The sequence below is a fragment of the Tursiops truncatus genome, chromosome 15 (assembly GCF_011762595.2).
Source record: "Tursiops truncatus isolate mTurTru1 chromosome 15, mTurTru1.mat.Y, whole genome shotgun sequence".
NCBI lineage: Eukaryota > Metazoa > Chordata > Mammalia > Artiodactyla > Delphinidae > Tursiops > Tursiops truncatus.
Genome location: NC_047048.1, coordinates 70398295 through 70418392, shown reverse-complemented (window position 1 = coordinate 70418392; position 20098 = coordinate 70398295). Strand labels below are relative to the sequence as shown.

The following is a 20098-nucleotide window of genomic DNA, read 5'->3' as shown; positions in this document are numbered from 1 at the left end:
TGGACATGGAGGAGCTGGGGTTTGAAACCAGGTCATCTGACACCAATATTAATGAAAACTCCAACATTCATATTAAAAATTATTTAACATTAATCTTATTTTGGTGTTCACCACACTGGAATTCCTGGCTTTCCCCGTTTATTGACTGTGTGAGCTGGGTGGCTTATCTAACCTTCTCATCCTTAGTTTTCTCACCTGTAAAATGGGAATTGGTAGTGATGTCTACCTTAGAGAATACTGTGAGGATTCAATGAAATAATACATGCCAATATCTGAGCACAGTGCTGGCACACAGTAGGCACTCAACAAGAATTGTTCTTCAAATGACTACACCATAATTTAATCAACTACTTCCCCACTTCTTGCTTTGGCTTCATTTCCAATCTTTTGCTATTACAAACAGGATTGCAGTAAATACCCTTGTACGTGTGTCATTTTGCACAATTTGAGTATGTCAGTTGGCCAGATTCCCAGGAGGGGAAGCGCTATAGCACAAAAATATGTAGATGTTAAATTTCTAAAGAAAAAAAGGTTGAGCAGTCTGAAGTGATAAACATCAATCTATGGAAACGTGAAAAATTATGTGAGTGAAAAATGTATAATAGTGAAAGCTAAACTTCTCTAGTGCACACTCAGTGCAAAAGGCACTGTTCTAAGCCCTTTCTGTATATTAATTCCTTTAAATTTCATAACAACCCTATGAGGTAGGCATTATTATTATCCAAATTTGTAATAGTTGTCTATCACTGCCTAAAAAATTATCCCCAAACATAGCAGCACGAAACGACACATTTTTCTTATCTCGCAGTTGCTGTGGGTCAGGTATCAGGACGTGGCTGAGCTGTGTCCTCTGGCTCAGGGTCTCCCATGAGGCTGCAGTCAAGGTGTCGGCCGGGGCTTTGGTCCCATCTGAAGGCTCCCCTGGGGAAGGATCCACTCCACACTCACGCACATGGCTGTTGGCAGGATCCAGTTTCTCGTGGGCCATTGGACTGAGGCCCTGAGCTCCTTGCTGACGTTGGCGGGAGGCTGCCTTCAGTTCCTTGCCACGTGAGCCTCCCCAACGTGGGAGCTTGCTTCGTCAAAGCCAGCAGGAGTCTGCTAGCAAGAGCAAAGTCACCATCTTTTGTAAACTAGTCATGGAAGGGATATCCTATCACCGCTGCCATAGTCTTTTTGTTAGAAGCCTGTCACTGAGTTCAGCCCATACTCAAGGGGAGGGGATCCCATAAGGGTATGAATACCAGGAGGCATCTGAAAAATCTTCCTGCCACACTCACTTTTCAGAAGAAGAAATGGATGCACAGAGAGGTTAAGTGATTTGCCCAGGTCACACAGCTAATGTCTGAGGCAGGGTTTTCAGACCTGGGTAGCATAACTTCAGATTCCATGCTCTTAAAAACTGGCCCTCAAAATTGACTCTTTATTGTGTTCACAGCTCTGTTAAAAAATAGATGTACACGTGGAAAGATTAGAAAAGAAGCCTCAAAAGCTAACATAGCTATCGTTTAGCACAGTGGGTTCCCAGCGCTGTTGCTTTACTGTTACTCTTTTCATAATTCATAAAATGTGATTTTAAAATCTGGTGTAGACTTTTAAATATTTATTTATTTATTTGGCTGCATCGGGTCTTAGTTGTGGCACATGGGATCTTCGTTGCTGCATGCAGGGTCTTTTGTTGCAGCGCGCGGGCTTCTCTCTAGTTGTGGCGCACGGGCTTCTCTCTAGTGCGCACAGGCTCAGTAGTTGCGTTGCGTGGGCTTAGCTGTCCCGCAGCATGTGGGATCTTAGTTCCCCGACCAGGGGTCGAACCGCGTCCCCTGCATTGGAAGGAGGATTTTTTAACCACTGGCCCACCAGGGGAGTCCCTGGTGTAGACTTTTTAAAAAGGAAGTTTCCCTGTGCAGCCAACTCATCCAGAAAAGGCCTCACTTCTGAGACCTGGGTTCCAGATTGGACTGCAGGGCCCAGTCCTATGTGGGCGGCGGCAGGAGCAAGGCCTGAGGTCCCCTCCCTGTCACTTCACTGGCTGCCGAAATACAGCCAGACTTTAGTCACACAGCCAGGCAATTCCCAGGTTCCAACTGACTAACCTTTCTTTGGAGAAGTTGAGGGTATCACTGCTGGTAACTACTAGCCCTGGGCTCTATGATAGGCAGGATGAACGCTAGGGATGCCCACGCCCCGAAGGGAAGAGGCGTGGTTGTGGCCAGTCCCAGCTGCTGGGCTCTTCTGGCTTAACTGAAGTGTGTAGCAGATGCATGGGTCAGCAAAGGCTCTGATGCCAGACAGATCTGGAATCATGTTCCAGCCGGCTCTGGATCTCACTAGCTATGAGCCGTGGGCAAATAATTTCCTGAGCCTTCCTTTCTTCTCCTGTACAGTGGGTTGTCTTGAGGATGACATGAGATTACAGAGGTTGTTGTAATTTCCTGTTGCTGCTGTAACAAATTACCACAAACTTGGGGACTTACAACACAGATTTATTCTCTTACAGTTCTGGAGGTCAAAAGTCTGAAATCAGTCTCCGTGGGCTAATAGAGTCAGGGTGTTGACAGGGCTGGTTCCTTCTGGAGGCTGACAGGAGAATCCAGTTCCTTGACTTTTCAACTTCCTGGTGGCTGCCCCCATTCCTTGGTTTGGGGCCCTATCTGCATCTTCAAAGTGAATCACTCCAGTCTCTGCTCCAACATCACATCATCTCCTCTCCTGTGGTCCCATCTGCCCCTGCCTCCCTCTTATAAGGACACTTGTGGTTACATTTAGAACCTGCTTGTATAATCCAGGATAATTCCTGCACCTCAAGATCCTCAATTTAATCACATCTGCAAAGCCCCTTTTGCCATATAAGGTAACATTCATTGGTTGCAGGGATTAGAACCTGGATATCTCTGGGGCCATTATTCAGCCGACCACAAAGATCAGGTGTCTGGCACATAGTTAGTAAACAGCAGCTCATTACTTTGCCTCCCCCTTAGAGGCTGAGGGGGGGAAGGGGTGTCACCCACCCACACATGGTGAGTGTGAGCCCCCTCCCCAGCTGGGCTGGTGGCTCTTTTTCAAGAAGGGGAGAAAGGTTTCTGTAAAACATGATCTGGAACAGGTCACCGCCATGGCCTGGGGATTTCAGGCTGGGCTTCCAAGGTCGGGAGGTCCTACCTAGGGCCTGAAGGGGGGCACAGCCCCCTAGACTCAAAACCCATGCCCCTCCACTTCAGCTAAAACAAATTCACTTTCTAAAATTTTCAAACACTTGCATAGAGCTTTCTATGTGCCACGTCCTGTTCTAAATGCCTTATGTACATTCACTCTATAATCCCAACAACTCTATGAGGCAGGGGCTATTCATAGCCCCATTTTACAGATGGAAAAAAATCAAAGTACAGAGAACTATGTAAGCCACCCACAGTCAAAAACAGTGTTCTTAACCACCTCAAAATACCAAAATATTAACAGCAATTTTTCTTTTTTCAAAAACATCTGCTTATTTTCCAATTTTTTTGATGATGAAACCATATTATTTTTACTACATATTTTATATATTTATAATATATAATATAAAAATAACAAAATACAAATTATGAACATGTAACCCACCACATGGGCTTTCTCCTGCCCTGTAGCCTTCTGTTTGTTCTCAAAACTTTTCACCTTGTCTTATCTCTGACCAGACTCTACATCCTTCCAGAGCAGGGGCCATGTCTGGCTTAATGTTCATTATAATAATAATGGGCAAGTGACTTAACCTCTCTGTGCCTCAGTTTCTTCATCTGTAAAATGGTTGTGGTGCCTATCTCCTAGGGAGGTACGAACCCTTAGTTTATTTCCCATTTTTTCTTATTAGAAGTAATGTTTCTAGATCTAAATGTAAGAAATAAACTATAAAACCCTGGGGATAAAATATAGTAGTAAATCTTTGGATGTTGAGCTAGGCAAAGCTTTCTTAGATATGACACCAAAAGCACAGGCAACAAAAGAAAAATAGATAAATTGGATATCATTAAACTTAAAGACTTCTATGCTTCAAAGGACACCATTAAGAAAGTGAAAAGACAACAGAATGGGAAAAATATTTTCAAATCATATATTTGATAAGGGACTTCTATCTAGAATATATAAAGAACTTTTACAACTCAATAATAAGACAAAAAATTTGAAAACAGGCAAAGAATCTAAATAAACATTTCTCCTAAGAAGATTCATAAATGGTCATTAAGCACATAAAAACACACTCAACATCATTAGCCATCAGGGAAATGCAAATCAAAACCATGATGAAATGCACCTCACAAACCACTAGTGTGACTAAAATTTAAAAATGGATAATAGTAAGTGTTGACAAGGAGGTGGAGAAATTGGAATCCTCATATGTTATTGGAAGAAGGTAAAATGTTGCACTCAATTCAGAACCAGTCTGGCAGTTCCTCAAAAGGTTAAAAAGACTTATCACATGACCCAGCAATTCCACTCCTAGGCGTATACCCAAGAGAAATGCAAACATACATCCACCCAAAAACTTCTACATGAATATCCATAGAAGCATTATTCATAGTAACCAAAAGGTGGAAACAACCCAAATGTCCATCAGCTGTTGAACAGATAAACTAAATATGGTTTAGCCACCCAGTGGACCATTATTTGGCAATAGAAAGGAATGAAGTATTATTTATGCTACAACGTGGGTGAACCTTGAAACAATGTTTTCATGACATATCCTTCTACAAATGCATATTTAAATCCCAATTTTTTGGCAGTCCTTAGCATTTTGGAAGGGAATTGCTGGTAAACATCATTATAATAATAACAAAAACGGTAACAACAATGATAGCTAATATTTGTTAAGTGCTCAGTTTATACTAAGCACTTTTGTGCAATCTTATTTCAGGCTCCCAGTAATTTTGTGAGTTAAATGTTATTAACCCCATTTCGCAGTTGAGGAAACTGAGGCCAGAGAGCAAAGGTCAGGTACCCAGAATATGATGGACGTGAACTTGTACCCTTAATCCCTCTGGTGAAGAGTTTCCCAGCAGGGCTTAGCACATGTTTGCCAAATGAATGCAGTCCAGGCAAGACTGGACCCTTGTCTCCATCCTTGTTGGAGGGCAGGGGAACTTTCTCCCAGGGAGCTATCTGGGCAGGTGGCTGGACATCCCACCTGTGGTTCCTCCTCGAGTTTACGCTGACCATGATTGTTCTGGGGGGAAACGGCTACAGACAGCCAGAGCTAGGGGCGAGGGGCTATTTTGGGAGAAGACAGGGCGGTGGCATCTGAAGCATCCCCTCAGGAAGCCTTGGCTGCACTGCCCTTATCAACCACCTCTGCAGCTTCAGAGAGGCTGGCAGCGGCCTGAGTTGGGGGCTCTGATTATCTGCCTCTGTCCTCCAAACCTACCATGGGCTCCTTGTTCTGATGGATTTCTGAAAAATTTTTAAGTGAACAAATTAGTGACATTAAGTACATTCAGGTTTTTTGTTTCAGTCGTCTAAAAACAACTGTGCTTCTTATATATTTTATTAACAAGCACCTAGATAGCACTTTCTGTGTCCTGGCTACTGTTCTAAGGGCCATATGACTGTTTATTCATTTACTCCTTATACTGTTTCTCTGAGGCAGGTGCTGTTATTATCCCCATTTTACAGATGAGGAGACTGAGGCTCAGGGGGCTCAGACTTGCCCAAGGGTATAAGGAGCAGAGCCAAGACCTGACCCCAGACAACCTAGCCAGAGCTGCCCCCTCTTAGCCACACCCCCATGCAGTTCAAGGCTTTGCTCTGCGCCCCTGTCCATCCACTGATTTTCAGAGATGTGGCGTAGTTGACCTGGCAGGGCTGCATTAAGCTGTGAGCTCCTCAGGCGGCTGCTGGGTCTGATTTTGCCCCATCCCTGGTCCCAGCACGTGGAACACCTGGCCCAGTTAGTTAGTGCCAGGAAGGCCGCGGCTCAGTGTAATGGGGAAGAGCTTGGGCAGGTGCACTTTCTAGCTGTGTGACCTTGAGAAAGTGACTTCACCTCACTGAAGTCACGTGTAATTGTGGCCATAGCACAGAGCTGGGCACAAAGTGCTCAACGAGTAACAGATGAATATTATTAATCAGAGTAGTAGAAGAGACCGTTGTTGAGTGGATGCATTAGAACAGAGGTGGGCAAACTTTTCCTGTAAAGCACCAGACGGTAAATATTTTTGGCCTTGCAGGTCACGGACTTCGGTGGCAACTACTTAACCCTAGATAATAGTAAACAAATGGGTGTGGCTCTGTTCCAATAAAACTTGATATGGACGCAAATCTCAAGGCCATATAATTTTCACGTCATAAAATTACTCTTTTGGGTTTTTTCCCACACCTTTAAAAATATAAAGAGCGTCATTAGCTCACAGGTGGGACAGAGGCAGCAGGCTAAATCTGGCCTGTTGCCCTGACTTGCTGACCCCTGCAGTAGAATGTGAGCTCTACAAGGGATTTTTGGATACTGGGTTTGCTGTTGTAGTCACAGTGCCCAGAATAGTGCCTAGCGCACAGTAGGCAGTCCATAACATTGTATGAAATGAATGAATCTGGTTGTTGAAGTGGGTCTTGAGCTGGCCCTTTAAGGCTGGGAGGTGGAAGGACTGAGAAGGAACATTCCAGAGGGGAGAACAACCAGAGCAAAGGAGTCAGGGGTACATCCTGTGGGTGTCTCCCTTTGGCCCAATGAAGCCATCGGTGGCCTGATGGAGACACCTGGGCAACAAGGCCAGATCTAATGGGGCGGTTAGGGGTCTGGGGTGGGCAAAGGAGTCAGGGGTGGGGCTGGATACTCTCAGACGTGCTTCCACTGGGTTATTGCCCTGCCCCATCCCTGAACCACCACCAGCCCTATTTTTAACCCTGCTGACGAAAAAAAATCTGTTGAAATCAAGAAGGGTGACTGATCCCTGCCCCACCCTGTGCCCCAGTTACTCTCCTTCCCTTCTCCCCATTAGGGGCAGAGCCAGCCTAGGAGACCCTCCCCAAGAAACATCAAAGTGGTCATAGGAAAAGAAATGGTTCCTGCGCTTCCCTAGCAGGACCTGGACTCAGGGAGGGATCCTGGTGCTTGAAGAGAGCCACTCAAGGCTCCTGGGGGGTTGAGCAGGCCGGGAACTGCCCAAGAGAAGACTGGATTTTCTCTCTGTCTGACTAGTGCATGCTTCTCAAATTTTAATGAGCAGTGGAAGCAGCTGGAGGTTTATAAAATACAGATTCCTGGGCTCCTCCTAAGAAATTCTAATTCAATAGATCTGGGGGGGAGCCCCCAAAGCTGCATTTTCAACAAGTGCCTGGATGATGAGGGGCTGGGGGGTTGGTGAATGGACCACACTGTGAGTGCCACTGGACCAGAAGATAGCCTTTGGACCACAGCAGTTCAGCCTGCCCTGGTAAGCTGCCAGATATACCCCATCAAGGCTGCCTCGGGCCGAGAATTTGGAGAGCCTTGAAGGCCACCCTAAGTAGTTTGGACTTTATTTTCAGCACAATAGGAAGCCTTGCAAAGATTTTCAGCAAGAGGTGAGGCCAGGAGATGTATGGGTTAAGCAAGCTGCATGTCATTGGTTGTAGGAAGCGAGCCTGGAGGCTACAGATGGGAGTGGGGGACCTTGCAGGAGGAGTGATAGAAGGAAGGAGAATGGGCAGATTCGAGAGCTATAGGGGGAGCAGGGGAGACAGGAGTTGCTGGTTGTTGTCTGTGAATATTGAAAGATGAGGAAGGGGGGTGTGGGAGACGCTGGGATTCCTGGCTTGAAGGCTGGGGAGCTGGGGAGCTATTCCTGAAATCAGAGGCATTTTGCGTGGGGAGCTAATAAGGTATTCAGCTGGTCAGATTGATGGATGTGCGCAGAGGAGCGTGCTTCCTTTAAACCCAGCAGCCCTTATTGCCTTGGGCTGTGTGGCCACTCCCCTCTGACCCCTGTTCTGGCTGCCCTGGAGGGTCCACCGTTGATCCCCCAGAATCTTCCGGGGCTCAGTGTGGAGGCTGCCATTCTGGCCTGAGGAGTCCTGCAACACAGCTTCCCAGGGCACCGGGAAACAAGCCTCATCCAGCTCACGTTACCAAAAAAGGACATTTTCGCAGTTTGAGGGTTTGCCCAGCCCTTTCCCTCCTCCCCCAACCTGGGGTTTCGGGTTTCCAGGGAAGTGTCTCTGAAAATTTAGATCTTTGAATCACACATACCCATGTACAGGCAAATACGAGTCTGGGGATATGCATGTACCACACTCGGTTTTAAAATTTTTTAAAGTATAGTTGATTTACAATATCATGTAAGTTTCAGGTGTACAGCACAGCGATTCAGTTATACGTATATATATGTATGTGTATATATATTCATATATCTAGGTATGTATATACATATTATATATATATAGATTCTTTTCCAGATTCTTTTCCCTTATAGGTTATTACAAAATACTGAGTGTAGTTCCCTGTGCTCTACAGTAGGTTCCTTGTTGGCTCCACACTGGATTTTGATGTCACAAATGTCATCTTCCTCCTTCTCCTTCTCCACCACCACCATCACCACCATCGTCACCATCATCATCATCACTAAGCCCCATCCCGGACTAAACACTTTTATGTGTTGCCTCTCAGCAGTTTTCACAGCAGCTCCAGGGGGAGTGAGAGACACAGAATCAGACAGGGAAGTAGCCAAGCGGGGATGTGGTCTTACCTGGAGTCCAGCTTCAGCCTGATCCCATACATCTTTATTTTTACTAACCTCTAACTGAAATTTAGTATTTTCTTCAATTATGGAAGTTGGCAATAAATCAACAGTAGTATTAGCAGTATCTCTGACTTTGTCACTAATAGAAATCACATATATTTTCATGTCACATTACTGTTGTTGCACGTATCCTTGAAATATTCTTTATGTTAATCTATACTTTTAAATTATGGTAGTTAATAGACCTGCTAGATATTTTGTTTAAAGTGTTAATAAAGAAGAATATACATTATTATATTACAAATTTGTCCCTTTAAATATTTTGGTAACAGTGTGTCAATATAATTGCATCCCTTTGTAATCCTGTGTAATTTGTGCATTTTAAAACATTCCAAGAAGGGGTCCAGCGGTGTCACCAGATGCCAGGAAGATCTGTGACACAAATGAGGTTAAATTCCCTGTTCTGGGCCTTGGCCTCTGCATTCTACCAGCAACAGGGGGAAAAGAGAGGATGAAGAGGATTACAGGGGGAGTTTCTGTGGGCCAGGTCTGGAAATGGCATAATCCTGTCTTCCCACAATGCTTTGGCCAGTCACCTGACCACACCTAACTGCAGGGGAGGCTGGGAAATGTAGTCCATCTGTGTGTCCAGAATGAAGAGGAAGTGGTCTGGGGAATGCACAGCAGTCTGGACCACAGGGCTCAATAAATATTCATTGACAGCTGGAGTGAATGAAAATTCTGTCCAGAGTGTCTCTTTGTGGGTTGGGGAGGAAGGGCAGAGGACTAGTTCTCTGGAGGGATCCTGAGTCTCCACCATGTTGTCTCCTTAGGACAAGTCACGCCAAGGCCAAAGCTGAGGCAGCAGAACAGGCTGCCCTGGCTGCCAACCAAGAGTCCAACATTGCCCGCACTTTGGCCAGGGAACTGGCTCCAGACTTCTACCAGCCAGGTAGGGCCAACCAGGGAGGGGAGGGGCAGGACGGGGTAGGGGGAGGTCCTGGGGGGGGGGGGTGGACACCTTTTCTTTGCTTGTTGGAAAGCTGAGATGCTCAAGTGGGTCCACACATGCCTTTGAGTTCCAGAATCTGTGGAGCGTGGTGCAAGCATGGGATGGGTGCAAGCATGGCACAAGGGGACTCATGCTGAGATTGTGGCGGGGTATCAGAGGCTCCCCCCACTCCAGCCCGTCTCTTCTCTCTGGGAAATGGGGCTGCAGAGTAAGGAGGACCCCCTGGCTCTGATACAGACTTTGCATTTGGATAGAGCGGTGGGAGCCCATCAGGGTGGGGGACTGGTGCTGCCTGCACTGAGGGTTTTAAGGTGAGTGGCACGATTAGATTTGTATTTTCTAAACATTCTGGCTGCGGCCGTAAGACCAAAGGGAGACTAGATGGAAGACCGCGGAGCGCAGATCTGTGCCTGGGAGGTTAAGTCGCTTCCCATCACAGTGCGCCCCCTGCTGGTCCAAGGAAGAGCGACCCTGGCTGGCTGCCTCCGCCCTTGGGTGGTCATAGCAACAGCTGTCACCACGTGCCAGGCACTGAGCTCAGCATATTACAGGCATTTTTTTTTTCACCCGATTAATCCTTCCGTTAGTATTTATGAAATAGGTATGATTGGGCCCGTTTTTCAGATAAGAGAATGGAAAGAGACCAGTGTGACCGTACAGAGCATAAACTCTGGAGCCAGGCTAGCCTGCGTGCCAGTCCTGGCTCTGCCCTTGGTCAGCGGAGTGACTCTGGGCAAGTGATTTTTACCTCTCTTGAGCCTCCTTTTCTTCATCTGTACAATGGAGGCTAAATAATAGCATACACCGCATAGGGTTATTAAAATGATTAAATGAGTTAGTATTGGGGAATTGCTTAAAACAGTACTTGGCATTTGGTGGCCGTAGGTTAAGGCTGGCTAAGTACATAAATGAGACTCAGAGCGGCTTGCCCTGGGTCATCCAGTGCTGGGACCGGGTTCGAATGCAGCCTCCCCGTGTGGTCCCGGCAGGTCCGGAGTATCAGAAGCGCCGGCTGCTCCAGGAGATCCTGGAGAACTCGGAGAGCCTGCTGGATTCCCCCCACCGGGGCCCTGGCGCCGCAGGCCTCTCGGAGCGGCCCCGCGAGAGCCCGGAGCTGCACGAGCGCGAGACCCCTGCGCCCGAGGGTGGCCCCCCGTCGCCGGCCGGGACGCCCCCTCAGCCCAAGCGGCCCCGGCCGGCCGCGGCGTCCAAGGACGGCCTGCTGAGCTCGGGCGCCTGGAACGGCGAGCCCGGCGGCGAGGGCAGCCGGCCGGTCACGCCGTCCGAGGCCGCTGGCCGTCGCAGCCCCGCGCATCCCGCCAGCGAGCGCATAGCCATCGAGGCGCTGCAGGCGCCGTCCGTGCGGTCGCAGGAGCCCGAGGTGGCGCTCTACCAGGGCTACCACAGCTACGCCGTGCGCACCGCGCCGCCCGCGCCGCCGCCCTTCGAGGACGAGCCCGAGCCCGAGGTCCCCGCGGCCGACTCGGCGCCCCCGTCCCCGGCCGCCCCCGGCACGGCGGCCCCGCCCCGAGGATCCGCGCCCGAGAGCCCCGCCAAGCTGGAACCCAAGCCCATCGTCCCCAAGGCCGAGCCCAAGGCCAAGGCCCGCAAGACGGAGGCGCGGCTGACCAAGGCCGGGGCCAAGAAGAAGGCTCGGAAGGAGGCGGCGACGGCGGCGGAGGTGGAGGTGGAGGAGGTGAGGCTGTCGGTGGGAAGTCGGGTTCCCCAGGCGTGGGGGAGCTGGGAGTGGGATTCGGGGGCAGATGGCCAGGCGGCAAGGGTGATGGCGCAGGACAGGGCAGGCGGGATGTGGCCTTAGTTAAGTGCAGCCTGATCCATGGTTACACAACACAGCCCCCCACCTTGGGGCAGGGGGCTGGCCTGTGTGCCCGCTGTCTGGGCAGTTCTTTGGAGAAGGAGGTGGCTGGGAGTCCTAAGTGGCTGGGGTGGGATGCCCCTGTCCATCAGGCTCCCAGCCTCAGCTGCAAGGTGTAGCAGCGAGGGGCCCAGTGGGGGGCCTGGGTCCTGGACCTCTGGGCTTGCTATGGGAGGCTGGGAGCTAGGAACTGCAGCGCCAAAGACTGAAGCTGGGCTCTGAGGGACTGACAGCTGTGGCCCCAGAGGAATTAGCAGTGGGGAAGGCCGTGTTCTTGGGTTCCAGGCCCAGCTCTGCCCACTGTGTGCTCTGGGATACGTTCTTGCCCCTCTCAGGACCCTGAGCAGTTTGGTTATTTCCAAGAATCCTTCCAGCGCTGATGGTGTGTCCCGGTGCTGGGCACAGCAGTGAGCAAGAAGGTGGGGGTGTGCTCTCCCGGGGACTCAGGCAGCCTCTCTCCACTGTTCCCAGGTCCCCAACACCGTCCTCATCTGCATGGTGATTCTGCTTAACATTGGCCTGGCCATCCTCTTCGTTCACCTCCTGACCTGACCTCATCCACCAGGTGCGGCTGGGAGGAGGGGATGGGAGCCCCTGGGGGAGGAGAGTAAGGGCCAGCTGCCTGCCGAGCGGACCATCCTGTGGTTAACTGAGGCCCGTCCCCCAGCAGAGGCAGGGACCTAGAGTGTGGATTTGAGAGATCATCTCTTCCCAGTACACAATACACACACACACACACACACACACACACACACACACACACACACACACACACACACACACACACACACACACACACATACACCCCCTCATTAGCTCAACATTCGCAGAGCACCGGGTCTCTGTCAGGTGAGCACTGGGGGCTTCATTCATTCAGCCATTCACTAACACATCATTAATTTAAGCACAGTTTACTGAGCACCTGCTCGCTGGGATCTAAGGATTCAGCAGGGACTCACTCCTGCCCTAAGAAAGGGGGTGAACATGAGAGTAAACCTTTAACTTACAGCTCATTATGTAAAAGTCTTGCAGTTTAAAGGTCAAGCAAAACCGTTCTTGACTCCATCCCCCCAGACCCCCGCAGGTCTAGACTGAGGCCACCTGGCATGGCCGGGTCCTCTTCTCTCTGTCCTCCAATTCTCTCTTGCTCCCACCCTCTACTTGCCCACCCCCCGCCCCCGCCCTCAGTCCTCTCTTCCTGAGACCCTGCTCTCAGTCAGTTGGTTCCATCAATTGGTTTTCTCCCTGTGATGGAGCTCAGGGGCTGGGTAAGATCGGGGTGTGGGGGAAAGGAAGTGGGCTGGGTTGGGGTGAAGGAAAAAGGCCCTGGTTGGTCTCAGGGTGAAATATCTACAAGGCAAATAAAATCTTTCTCCTGCCGGGACCAGCCTTTACACTATAATTCCTGTGCTTGGTGATGCTAACAGAGTTTCTGCCTCTTGCCCTCCCCCACTCCATCAGAGACCCCCTCCCTTGATCCTAGCTTAGTGTGGGCTGGAGGTTCCTACTCAGTCCCAGAGGAGAAGGAGAAGGAATCCTTGTCCTGTCACCGGGTAAATAGCCAATGACAATATTAGCCTGGTAGGTGCTGGCGTGCGGGTGGATGCTGAGCTAGGCAGGGTCCATGTCTCATAGGGGATCTGGGAATGATTGCGGTGGGGACTGCCAACTTCCTGATCTGAAGGATGGAGAGGGGCGAGCCAGATGGCAGTGGGGGAGGAGGAAGAAAGGGAAGAGTGTCCCAGGTAAAGGGAACAGGCAGAGACAGTAAATAGGCAGAGGCAGCATCCAGCGGGGGGCCTTGCAAGGGCCAGGGGAGGCCTCCGGGACTTGTATCTGGTCCCACTGAGTCAGAGCCAAGGGGCAAGGCTGCCCTGGGGGCTTGGGGAGGCGGGGCTGGTGGTGGTGATGGAGATGTTGCCCCAGAGAGCATCAGGCCTGAGGCTTGAACCCTGCCTGGAGCCTGGCTGAGCCTCAGCCTTCCTGCCCTTCTCCCCGCTCCCTCCTTCCCTCGCCTGACCCTCTTGCCGTATCCTTGCAGAGCCAGGAGTTCCTGCTGAGGACGCGTGGACCCATCTTTCTGCAGTGCCCCACAGGGCAGCCAAGGAGGACTGGACTCTGGACCTGGATGCCGGGGGTCCAGCTCGCATCCACACCACAGACATTTAAGGACGTTTCCCGTGGCGCCCATGCCCAACGCAGGCGGTGCCCAGAGGGAGAGAAAGGGCCGGGCACCCTCCGGGAGCTCTCTGCCCAGTGGCAGGGAAAGCCCTGAAGGCAGAGCCTTGGTCTTGAGCACCCTGATCTGCTCTGTCCCCCATCCTCATCCACTCCCTCGCCTCACCCCTGGGTCACCCCCTCCCTGGGCTTTTCTGTGTTTTGGGAGAAGTCACCAAACCAGGATGTTAAAATCCCAGTCGCCTTCTTTCTACCCTCCCTTGCTTTCTTTTATCCTCTGGCTGCTGGGCTGAAGCCTCTCGGGCAGGTGGAGGGAGTGACAAGATCCTTGCGGTGGGCCAGCGAGGGAGACACTCCGACAGCCCAGTGGCCCTTCCCATCGCAGTCCGGACCCCGCCCACACTCTGTCCCTTGCTTACAGATATTCTGGGTGACAGTAGAGGAAATGGACATGTTCCATTTGAATATCCCAGGATACAGTGCTTCTGTCTCCTCCCACTGGTCCAGTTTGCTTCCCTCTGGACCAGTAGAAGAGGGAGAGACGGGAGGAATTGGGGCCTTTGGCTGGGAAGCCACTGAGCAGGTGGCCAGGGGTTGGGGGTGGGGAGAAGGGCTAAGGGGTGGTGAGGATGGCCCTGTCTCTGAGTGCACCTGAGCCTGGGGCTGGCATTGCATGTGGGGCTTCCAGGATGCTGAGGGGGGAGAAGGGGTCGCCCTGCAGGAGCCGTGGGGCTGGTGCAAAGCTCCGGGGATGCCCCGTGAATTGATTTGTCCGCTTCCGCTCCCAGGGGCCACCGCAGGCTCGGGGAAGCATGAGCATGGAAGCCCAGGCAGATTTCACTGGGGCTGACTCTCGGGCAGGTGTGAAGACAGGTGCTTGTCAGCCAGCGTTTCCCAGGGAGAGGGGAGCAAGTCTGGGCCTCCCACTGGGCACAGTCTGTGATAATAAGCCCCTCGGCTTGCTTGGCAGAAGATGGTATTTGCATGTAGCCCGTTAACAGATGTTTTGCGCCACGCTGATCCTTCTGGGCCTTGGTGTTGGCTGCTGCTGGGGGGAGGCTGAGGGCTGTGGCCTCTGCCCCGGGGAGGATGGAGGGCAGGTCTTCCAGGCCCCTCCAAGCTGAGCCGGGGGAAAGGATGCGGCCGCGGCACTTAAGCAGAGCTGGAGGGGGCAGCTGCTGTCTTTGTTTGTCTGCTCCCTGGGGGCTGGGGCGTTGTGGTCTGGCCTCTCCGGGGCAGCTCTTTGACCTGGAGTTTGCTTCTGATGGGGTCGGCTTTCCCCTCCTCCCTCAATACTTGGGAACCTTCCCTCCAGCTTCACACTTGCTGTTTCAAGCACCGCTGGGGTCTCGAGGCGTGGTTGGAACCTTGGACTGCATTTCCGCGGAGAGGAGCCCGTGGGTTCTCCCATCCTCCAAGGGCTCTGCCTCTGTGTGGGGGCTTTTCTGGACAGCTAGGGGATGAGGGGGGTGGGCTGGGGGCACTGCTCAGGGCTGACGGCCTCCAGGCCTCCGCTCTGAGGTCACTGTCGAGGGTTTCGGGTCTGGCTCGGGGCCAGGGATATAAGCCTTTGGCTGCCAGAGCTCCCTCCCGGGGCCTTGTTTGGGGGCTGGTGTTTGGGGTGAGGGTTCAGGAAGCTGCCGTCTGTGCCATAATAAACTTGCATCTGCTCACAGGCTCTGGCTGGGCTGCAGTGTCTGCTTGTGGGCTCAGGACGAGGGACTGGCTGAAGGAGAAGAGGCCCGGGACCCTGGGTCATGCTGGTCCAGGCCCTGTCTCTCTCTTACAGTTCCCATAATACCTCCTGAGGGGTGGCTGAAGGGCTTCAGTTCTGGAGGGATGCCCCAAAGGCCACAGACCTTCTAAGGCAGACCCTGGGTTTCTAAAGCAGACTTCCAGAAGATTCCCTAAGCAGCATATAGTAGAAGAAAGAGCCTGCCTTTTTTTTTTTTTAATCTTTGGCTGCACTGTGTGGCCTGAGGGATCTTGGTTTCCAGACCAGGGATCGAACCCATGCCCCCTGCATTGGGAACGTGGAGTCTTAACCACTGGACTGCCAGGGAAGTCCCCAAAGAGCCTGCCTTTTGAGATTGGCCTCCCTGGGCTCTAGTCCTGCTCAGCGTACTTACTTCACTTCTCTGAGCCTCAGTTTCCTCATCTATAACATGGGGAAAATAATAATACTACCTCCTGGGGTTGTAGCGAGGATAACGTTAAATGTTGAAGCTTATGTAAAGCCCAGCTGTTGAGAGCAGTGAGAAGTGCAGACTTTCCATTTTGGGATCCTTATTGCTTTTGCACGAAACTGCTGTCATCAGTCCTCTCACAAGCCTTTTGCATTTTGATAGAGACCCCAGAAGCCCCAAGGGGGTGGAGATGATTCACGCCCCCGTCAGAGAGTCACAGAATGTCTCAGTCAGAGGGGGGACCCAGAGACCATCTTCATACTCTACAGAGGCTCAGAGAGGAGAAGAGACTTGCCCAAGGTCACACAGCAAGTCAAGGGCAGGAAAGCAGTTATCTTGTTTGTGGATAAGTATTAAGGTTCTCTCAAGGCCAGGAGCCCCCAGTGAGATGGTTGGAGGGGAGGGTCCCTCGCCCATCAACTGGCTTGAGTGCAGGCAGGTCCCGGGGTGCTTTGGCGATCAGGAGCCCTGGCTTTCTGCCAGGGCTTTCTGCGTGCCAGTCAGCCCCTCTTTCTGGGTGTCAGCTTCCTCTTTTGCCAAGGAGACCATCGTTCCTGCCCTGTTGCCTTCTTCACAGGCAGTGCAGTTGTAAGAATCAAATGAGGTAGATTATGGGTGGTAAAGAGATTGTCAAAACCCTGGAATAATCCAGGGATCCCCAGGAAGAAGGATGGGTTTGGAGGGACTACGGGAGGGATGGAGGGAGTGGGAGTGAGTGGTAATCTGCAGAGGTTTGGGTAAAATCCACCAAGAGAAGGGGTGTGGGGTAGGGTGGCAGGGCAAGTGGGCAGCCAGCCCAGTTGACTAGTCTGTAGACTGGATGTGTGTGTGTGTAAAGTGGGAGTGTGGGGTGGAGAGCAGGAGGACGGCTGCATTAGAATCACCTGGAATGGTTTGGCAAGAAAGCTCATTCCCGAGCCCCACTCTGGAACTTCCGAGTCAGGTAAGGTTGGTCGGAGTCGGGCGCCCCCTGGTGGCGAAACACAGCTTACAGCCTGGCTGGTTCCTTTTTCAGCCTTGGCCACTGGCAGCTCTAGAAGTTTGTCCTGTCCTCTGCCAGGTCCAGGATCCGGTTAAGGTGTCTTGTGCCATAGGGGAACTTAAAACCACCTTGTGGGCATTGCCAGGGTCTGTGATCACTGACCACTGCCTTGGGGTCTTGGCAGGACTCTTCCAGGGCAGAAAAAGGGAGGGGGCCTGGGAGCTGTGGGATTCAGATTAGGGATTTGTGGCAAGATGGGAATTTCCTTTTTTTTTTAAGATGGGAATTTTCATAATTTCTGATGAACGCACAAAGGATCCGGCTGCGCTGGGAGAGATGCAGGTTCAGACTACGACCTATGGAGGCCTCAAGCCTGAAAAAGTTATATGGAGGACCCTCAAATAAGTAGCTCAAAATAAAAGCAATACCAAAACTGTAGAACACAAAACTTGCATGTATGCGGAAATTAGAATAGCTCTTCATTTTTTGTCCAAACTTCTGACTGTGTTTATGGAGGCTGAATTTCTCCCTCCCTCCCTCTCTCTCCAGTCCACCCAGGGAGGGAAACCCCACATTCAACGGAGTCAGGCAGCTGTGGGTCAGGCCCTGTGCTGTGCCCTTCACTTACTCTATCCAGTGACAGAACAGCTGTGTGATTTAGTGCAATAACTCTAAAGTTAGGCTGCTGGTCTGAATCCTGGCCCCATCCCTTGACATCTCAAATCTTCTTGACTTCCTTTTCCAAGATGATGGTTATGCCACCACCTGCCTCTTAAGATTAAAACTATGAATGAAGCCCCGAGAACAGTGCCCAGCATGGGCTGAGCACGTGATAAATGTACCCTTATTCAATTTTCACGACTCCACGATGTAGATATGTCTCTCCATTTTACAGATGAGGAAACTGAGGCTTGGAGAGATGGAGTTACTGGTTCAGGGTATCGCAGGGAAGGAAGGGCAGAGGCTGTGCTCTTTCCACAGAACTACACTGCTTCCCACAGCAAAGGAGTGAGCTTCCCGTCACTGTGGATAAGCCAGCTAAGAGCAGATGGCTACCGCGCAGGGATATGGCCGAGGGGATTCATATGTTGGAAATGGCTGGGTGAGATAATTCACAGTTTCTTGAGAGAGTTCGGGCACAGAAGGAAAGGTTCCCTTAAGAAGCTCGAGGAAACGACTTCCAAGGTGGCAGAGGTGGAAGGCCTAAGCGATCAGCTAATCTGGCGCCCTCACTTGTCATAGGGGAAAACAGGCTGGAGAGAGGCCGGTGACTTGCCAGGACCATACAGCAGGTCAGTGACAGACCAGGACGGAGGGGACAGTGACCCCTTGCTCACAGGCTGACTGTAGGTGGGACCCTCCTGCCAGGAGAGCACATGCCAGGCTCCTTCATGTGTCAGGTCATTTACCTGCCCACTTTTTGGCGATCTTTTAGAGATATTCATGCCCTAGGGCCGTGGGGTCAGCAGAGGGTACCATCCTGAGCTTTGTTTCCCACTCTCTCCATGAACCCAGCATTGCCATAGTAACCACTCTCTGGGGATGAGTTTGTTGATCACGTGAGGGAAGCCATGGTATTCATTATTTTCATTTTACAGATGAGCAAATGGTGGCTCAGAGTGGTGAAGCGACTTGCCCCTGGACACACAGGGCCAAAGGTGGGAATGGACCCCGAGTAGGCTGACTCTAAACCCGGGCTCTTCACCACCTTACCCTTAACTGCCTTTCCATGATTGTGAGTGTGTAACAAGGCTGGGAGACAGAACAACGGGGGCTGGACAATGGGGGGTAGGAGGAGGGGTGACTTGGAAGCAGGGCATGTGAACTGAGAGGAAGTGGTCCTGGAAAGGGGCTGGTGGGTCTAGGAACTAGAGCTGAAAGTGGCAACTCGAGAGGATGTGGGACTTCCATGAGGCAGTTAAAACCGTTGGAGACCTAGCCTTGACTGGGAGAGAGAGGAACTTACAGGGGACGGCACATGGGGACCAAACAGATGGGCCAGTCAGCCCGGCCCTTGGGGGAAGCAGAGGTCCGCTCCGGCAGTAACGGAGGCCTTTGCCTATGGCCCTCTAGGAGCTTCTGGACCCCCTTTGCAGAGGAGTTGGATTGGAATTAATGACTAAAATAATCCAAACCAAGTTACTTAGCAACTGGCTTTGATTTCTTGATTCATAAAGGCTTTATGGTGCCTGACTTTTTAAAATAAGGGTTTCGTGATCAGATGTAATGATATTGAAAAGTCCATGTCAAATAGAGATGCAATAGGGAGCTTCTAGCAAATCCAACAGGAGAATCACAGCACAGACCTTTGAGTTTTGGAGCAAAGTCATGCCTCCTTCCCCAGAGAAAAATATCAGGACTTGCTGTTGGGTCCTGTTAGAGACGAAATGCCTGGCTCTCAGGCCGCTAAGCCAGACATCTGGGCAGGTTCGGTTGCAATCCATCATCAGGGGGAGCTGGCACGTACAAGGCCAGGCTCAAGTTGGTCCTCGAGGTGTAAGTTACATGAGCAGAAGTGTAGACTCTTGGGGCTCTTGCTTCTGTGGCTTTGCTGCCTGTCCGTCACTGCACAGGATGGTCTCAAGAAGAGCTCCAGCTGACTGAAGAAGAAAAAACTTGAATCCATTTGCCGAGAGGGATAATTCCAGGAGGCCTGGAATTAGCCTGTTGTTTTGCTGAAGCAAGAGATGGACCTGCACAGGGCTGACCCCTGCTCAAGGCATGCAATGGACTGATTAACTGTGACGCTTTATAACCATGGGTTCAAGGTGAGCTTGGGAGCAGTTTATAACAGCTTGTCAGCATGGTTTATTGATAACAATGAGACTAATGATTTGCACCTGGTCTCCGCGAGGCCCCTAGAAGGCTCTGCTACGGGGGCTGGTTACATAGCAAGAATGTGCCCATGTGACCAGCAGGGTCCAAGACTCTATCTTAGGCTCCCTGATCCAAGAAAGAAAGCACAGCTAGTAGGACCCTGCAGAGGGGAGGATGGTTGGAGCTCACAAACAGCCTTCGGGACCTGGTTACGAGGCAGTCTTTGTCTGTGATGACTCTCTGTACTGTAGGGCAGTTGCTATATTGAATTCTTTTCTTGCAATAAACCTTAGATTATAGGTATTGTCATCTGGGGTCCTGTGAGTTTTCTTTAGCAATCGAACCCTAACTGCCACCATTAGTGCA

The 20098-nt window shown here is 51.2% G+C and overlaps 1 protein-coding gene across 3 annotated transcripts in view; it reads left to right on the top strand.

Annotated features, from left to right (window-relative positions):
* The window catches only part of JPH2 (junctophilin 2), a 65789-nt gene extending 45748 nt beyond the window's left edge, over positions 1-20041 (top strand). The window contains exons 3-6 of one of the 3 annotated variants that reach the window (XM_073793020.1): positions 9515-9633; positions 10683-11389; positions 12041-12134; positions 13611-13747. In XM_073793020.1, the coding sequence (XP_073649121.1) occupies positions 9515-9633; positions 10683-11389; positions 12041-12121 (907 nt within the window). In that variant the 3' untranslated portion in view covers positions 12122-12134; positions 13611-13747. Of the gene's footprint in view, positions 1-9514; positions 9634-10682; positions 11390-12040; positions 12135-13610 lie in introns of those variants that run through there. The other 2 variants (XM_073793019.1, XM_073793021.1) reach the window with 2 other exon arrangements.
* Positions 20042-20098: the final 57 nt, after the last annotated feature.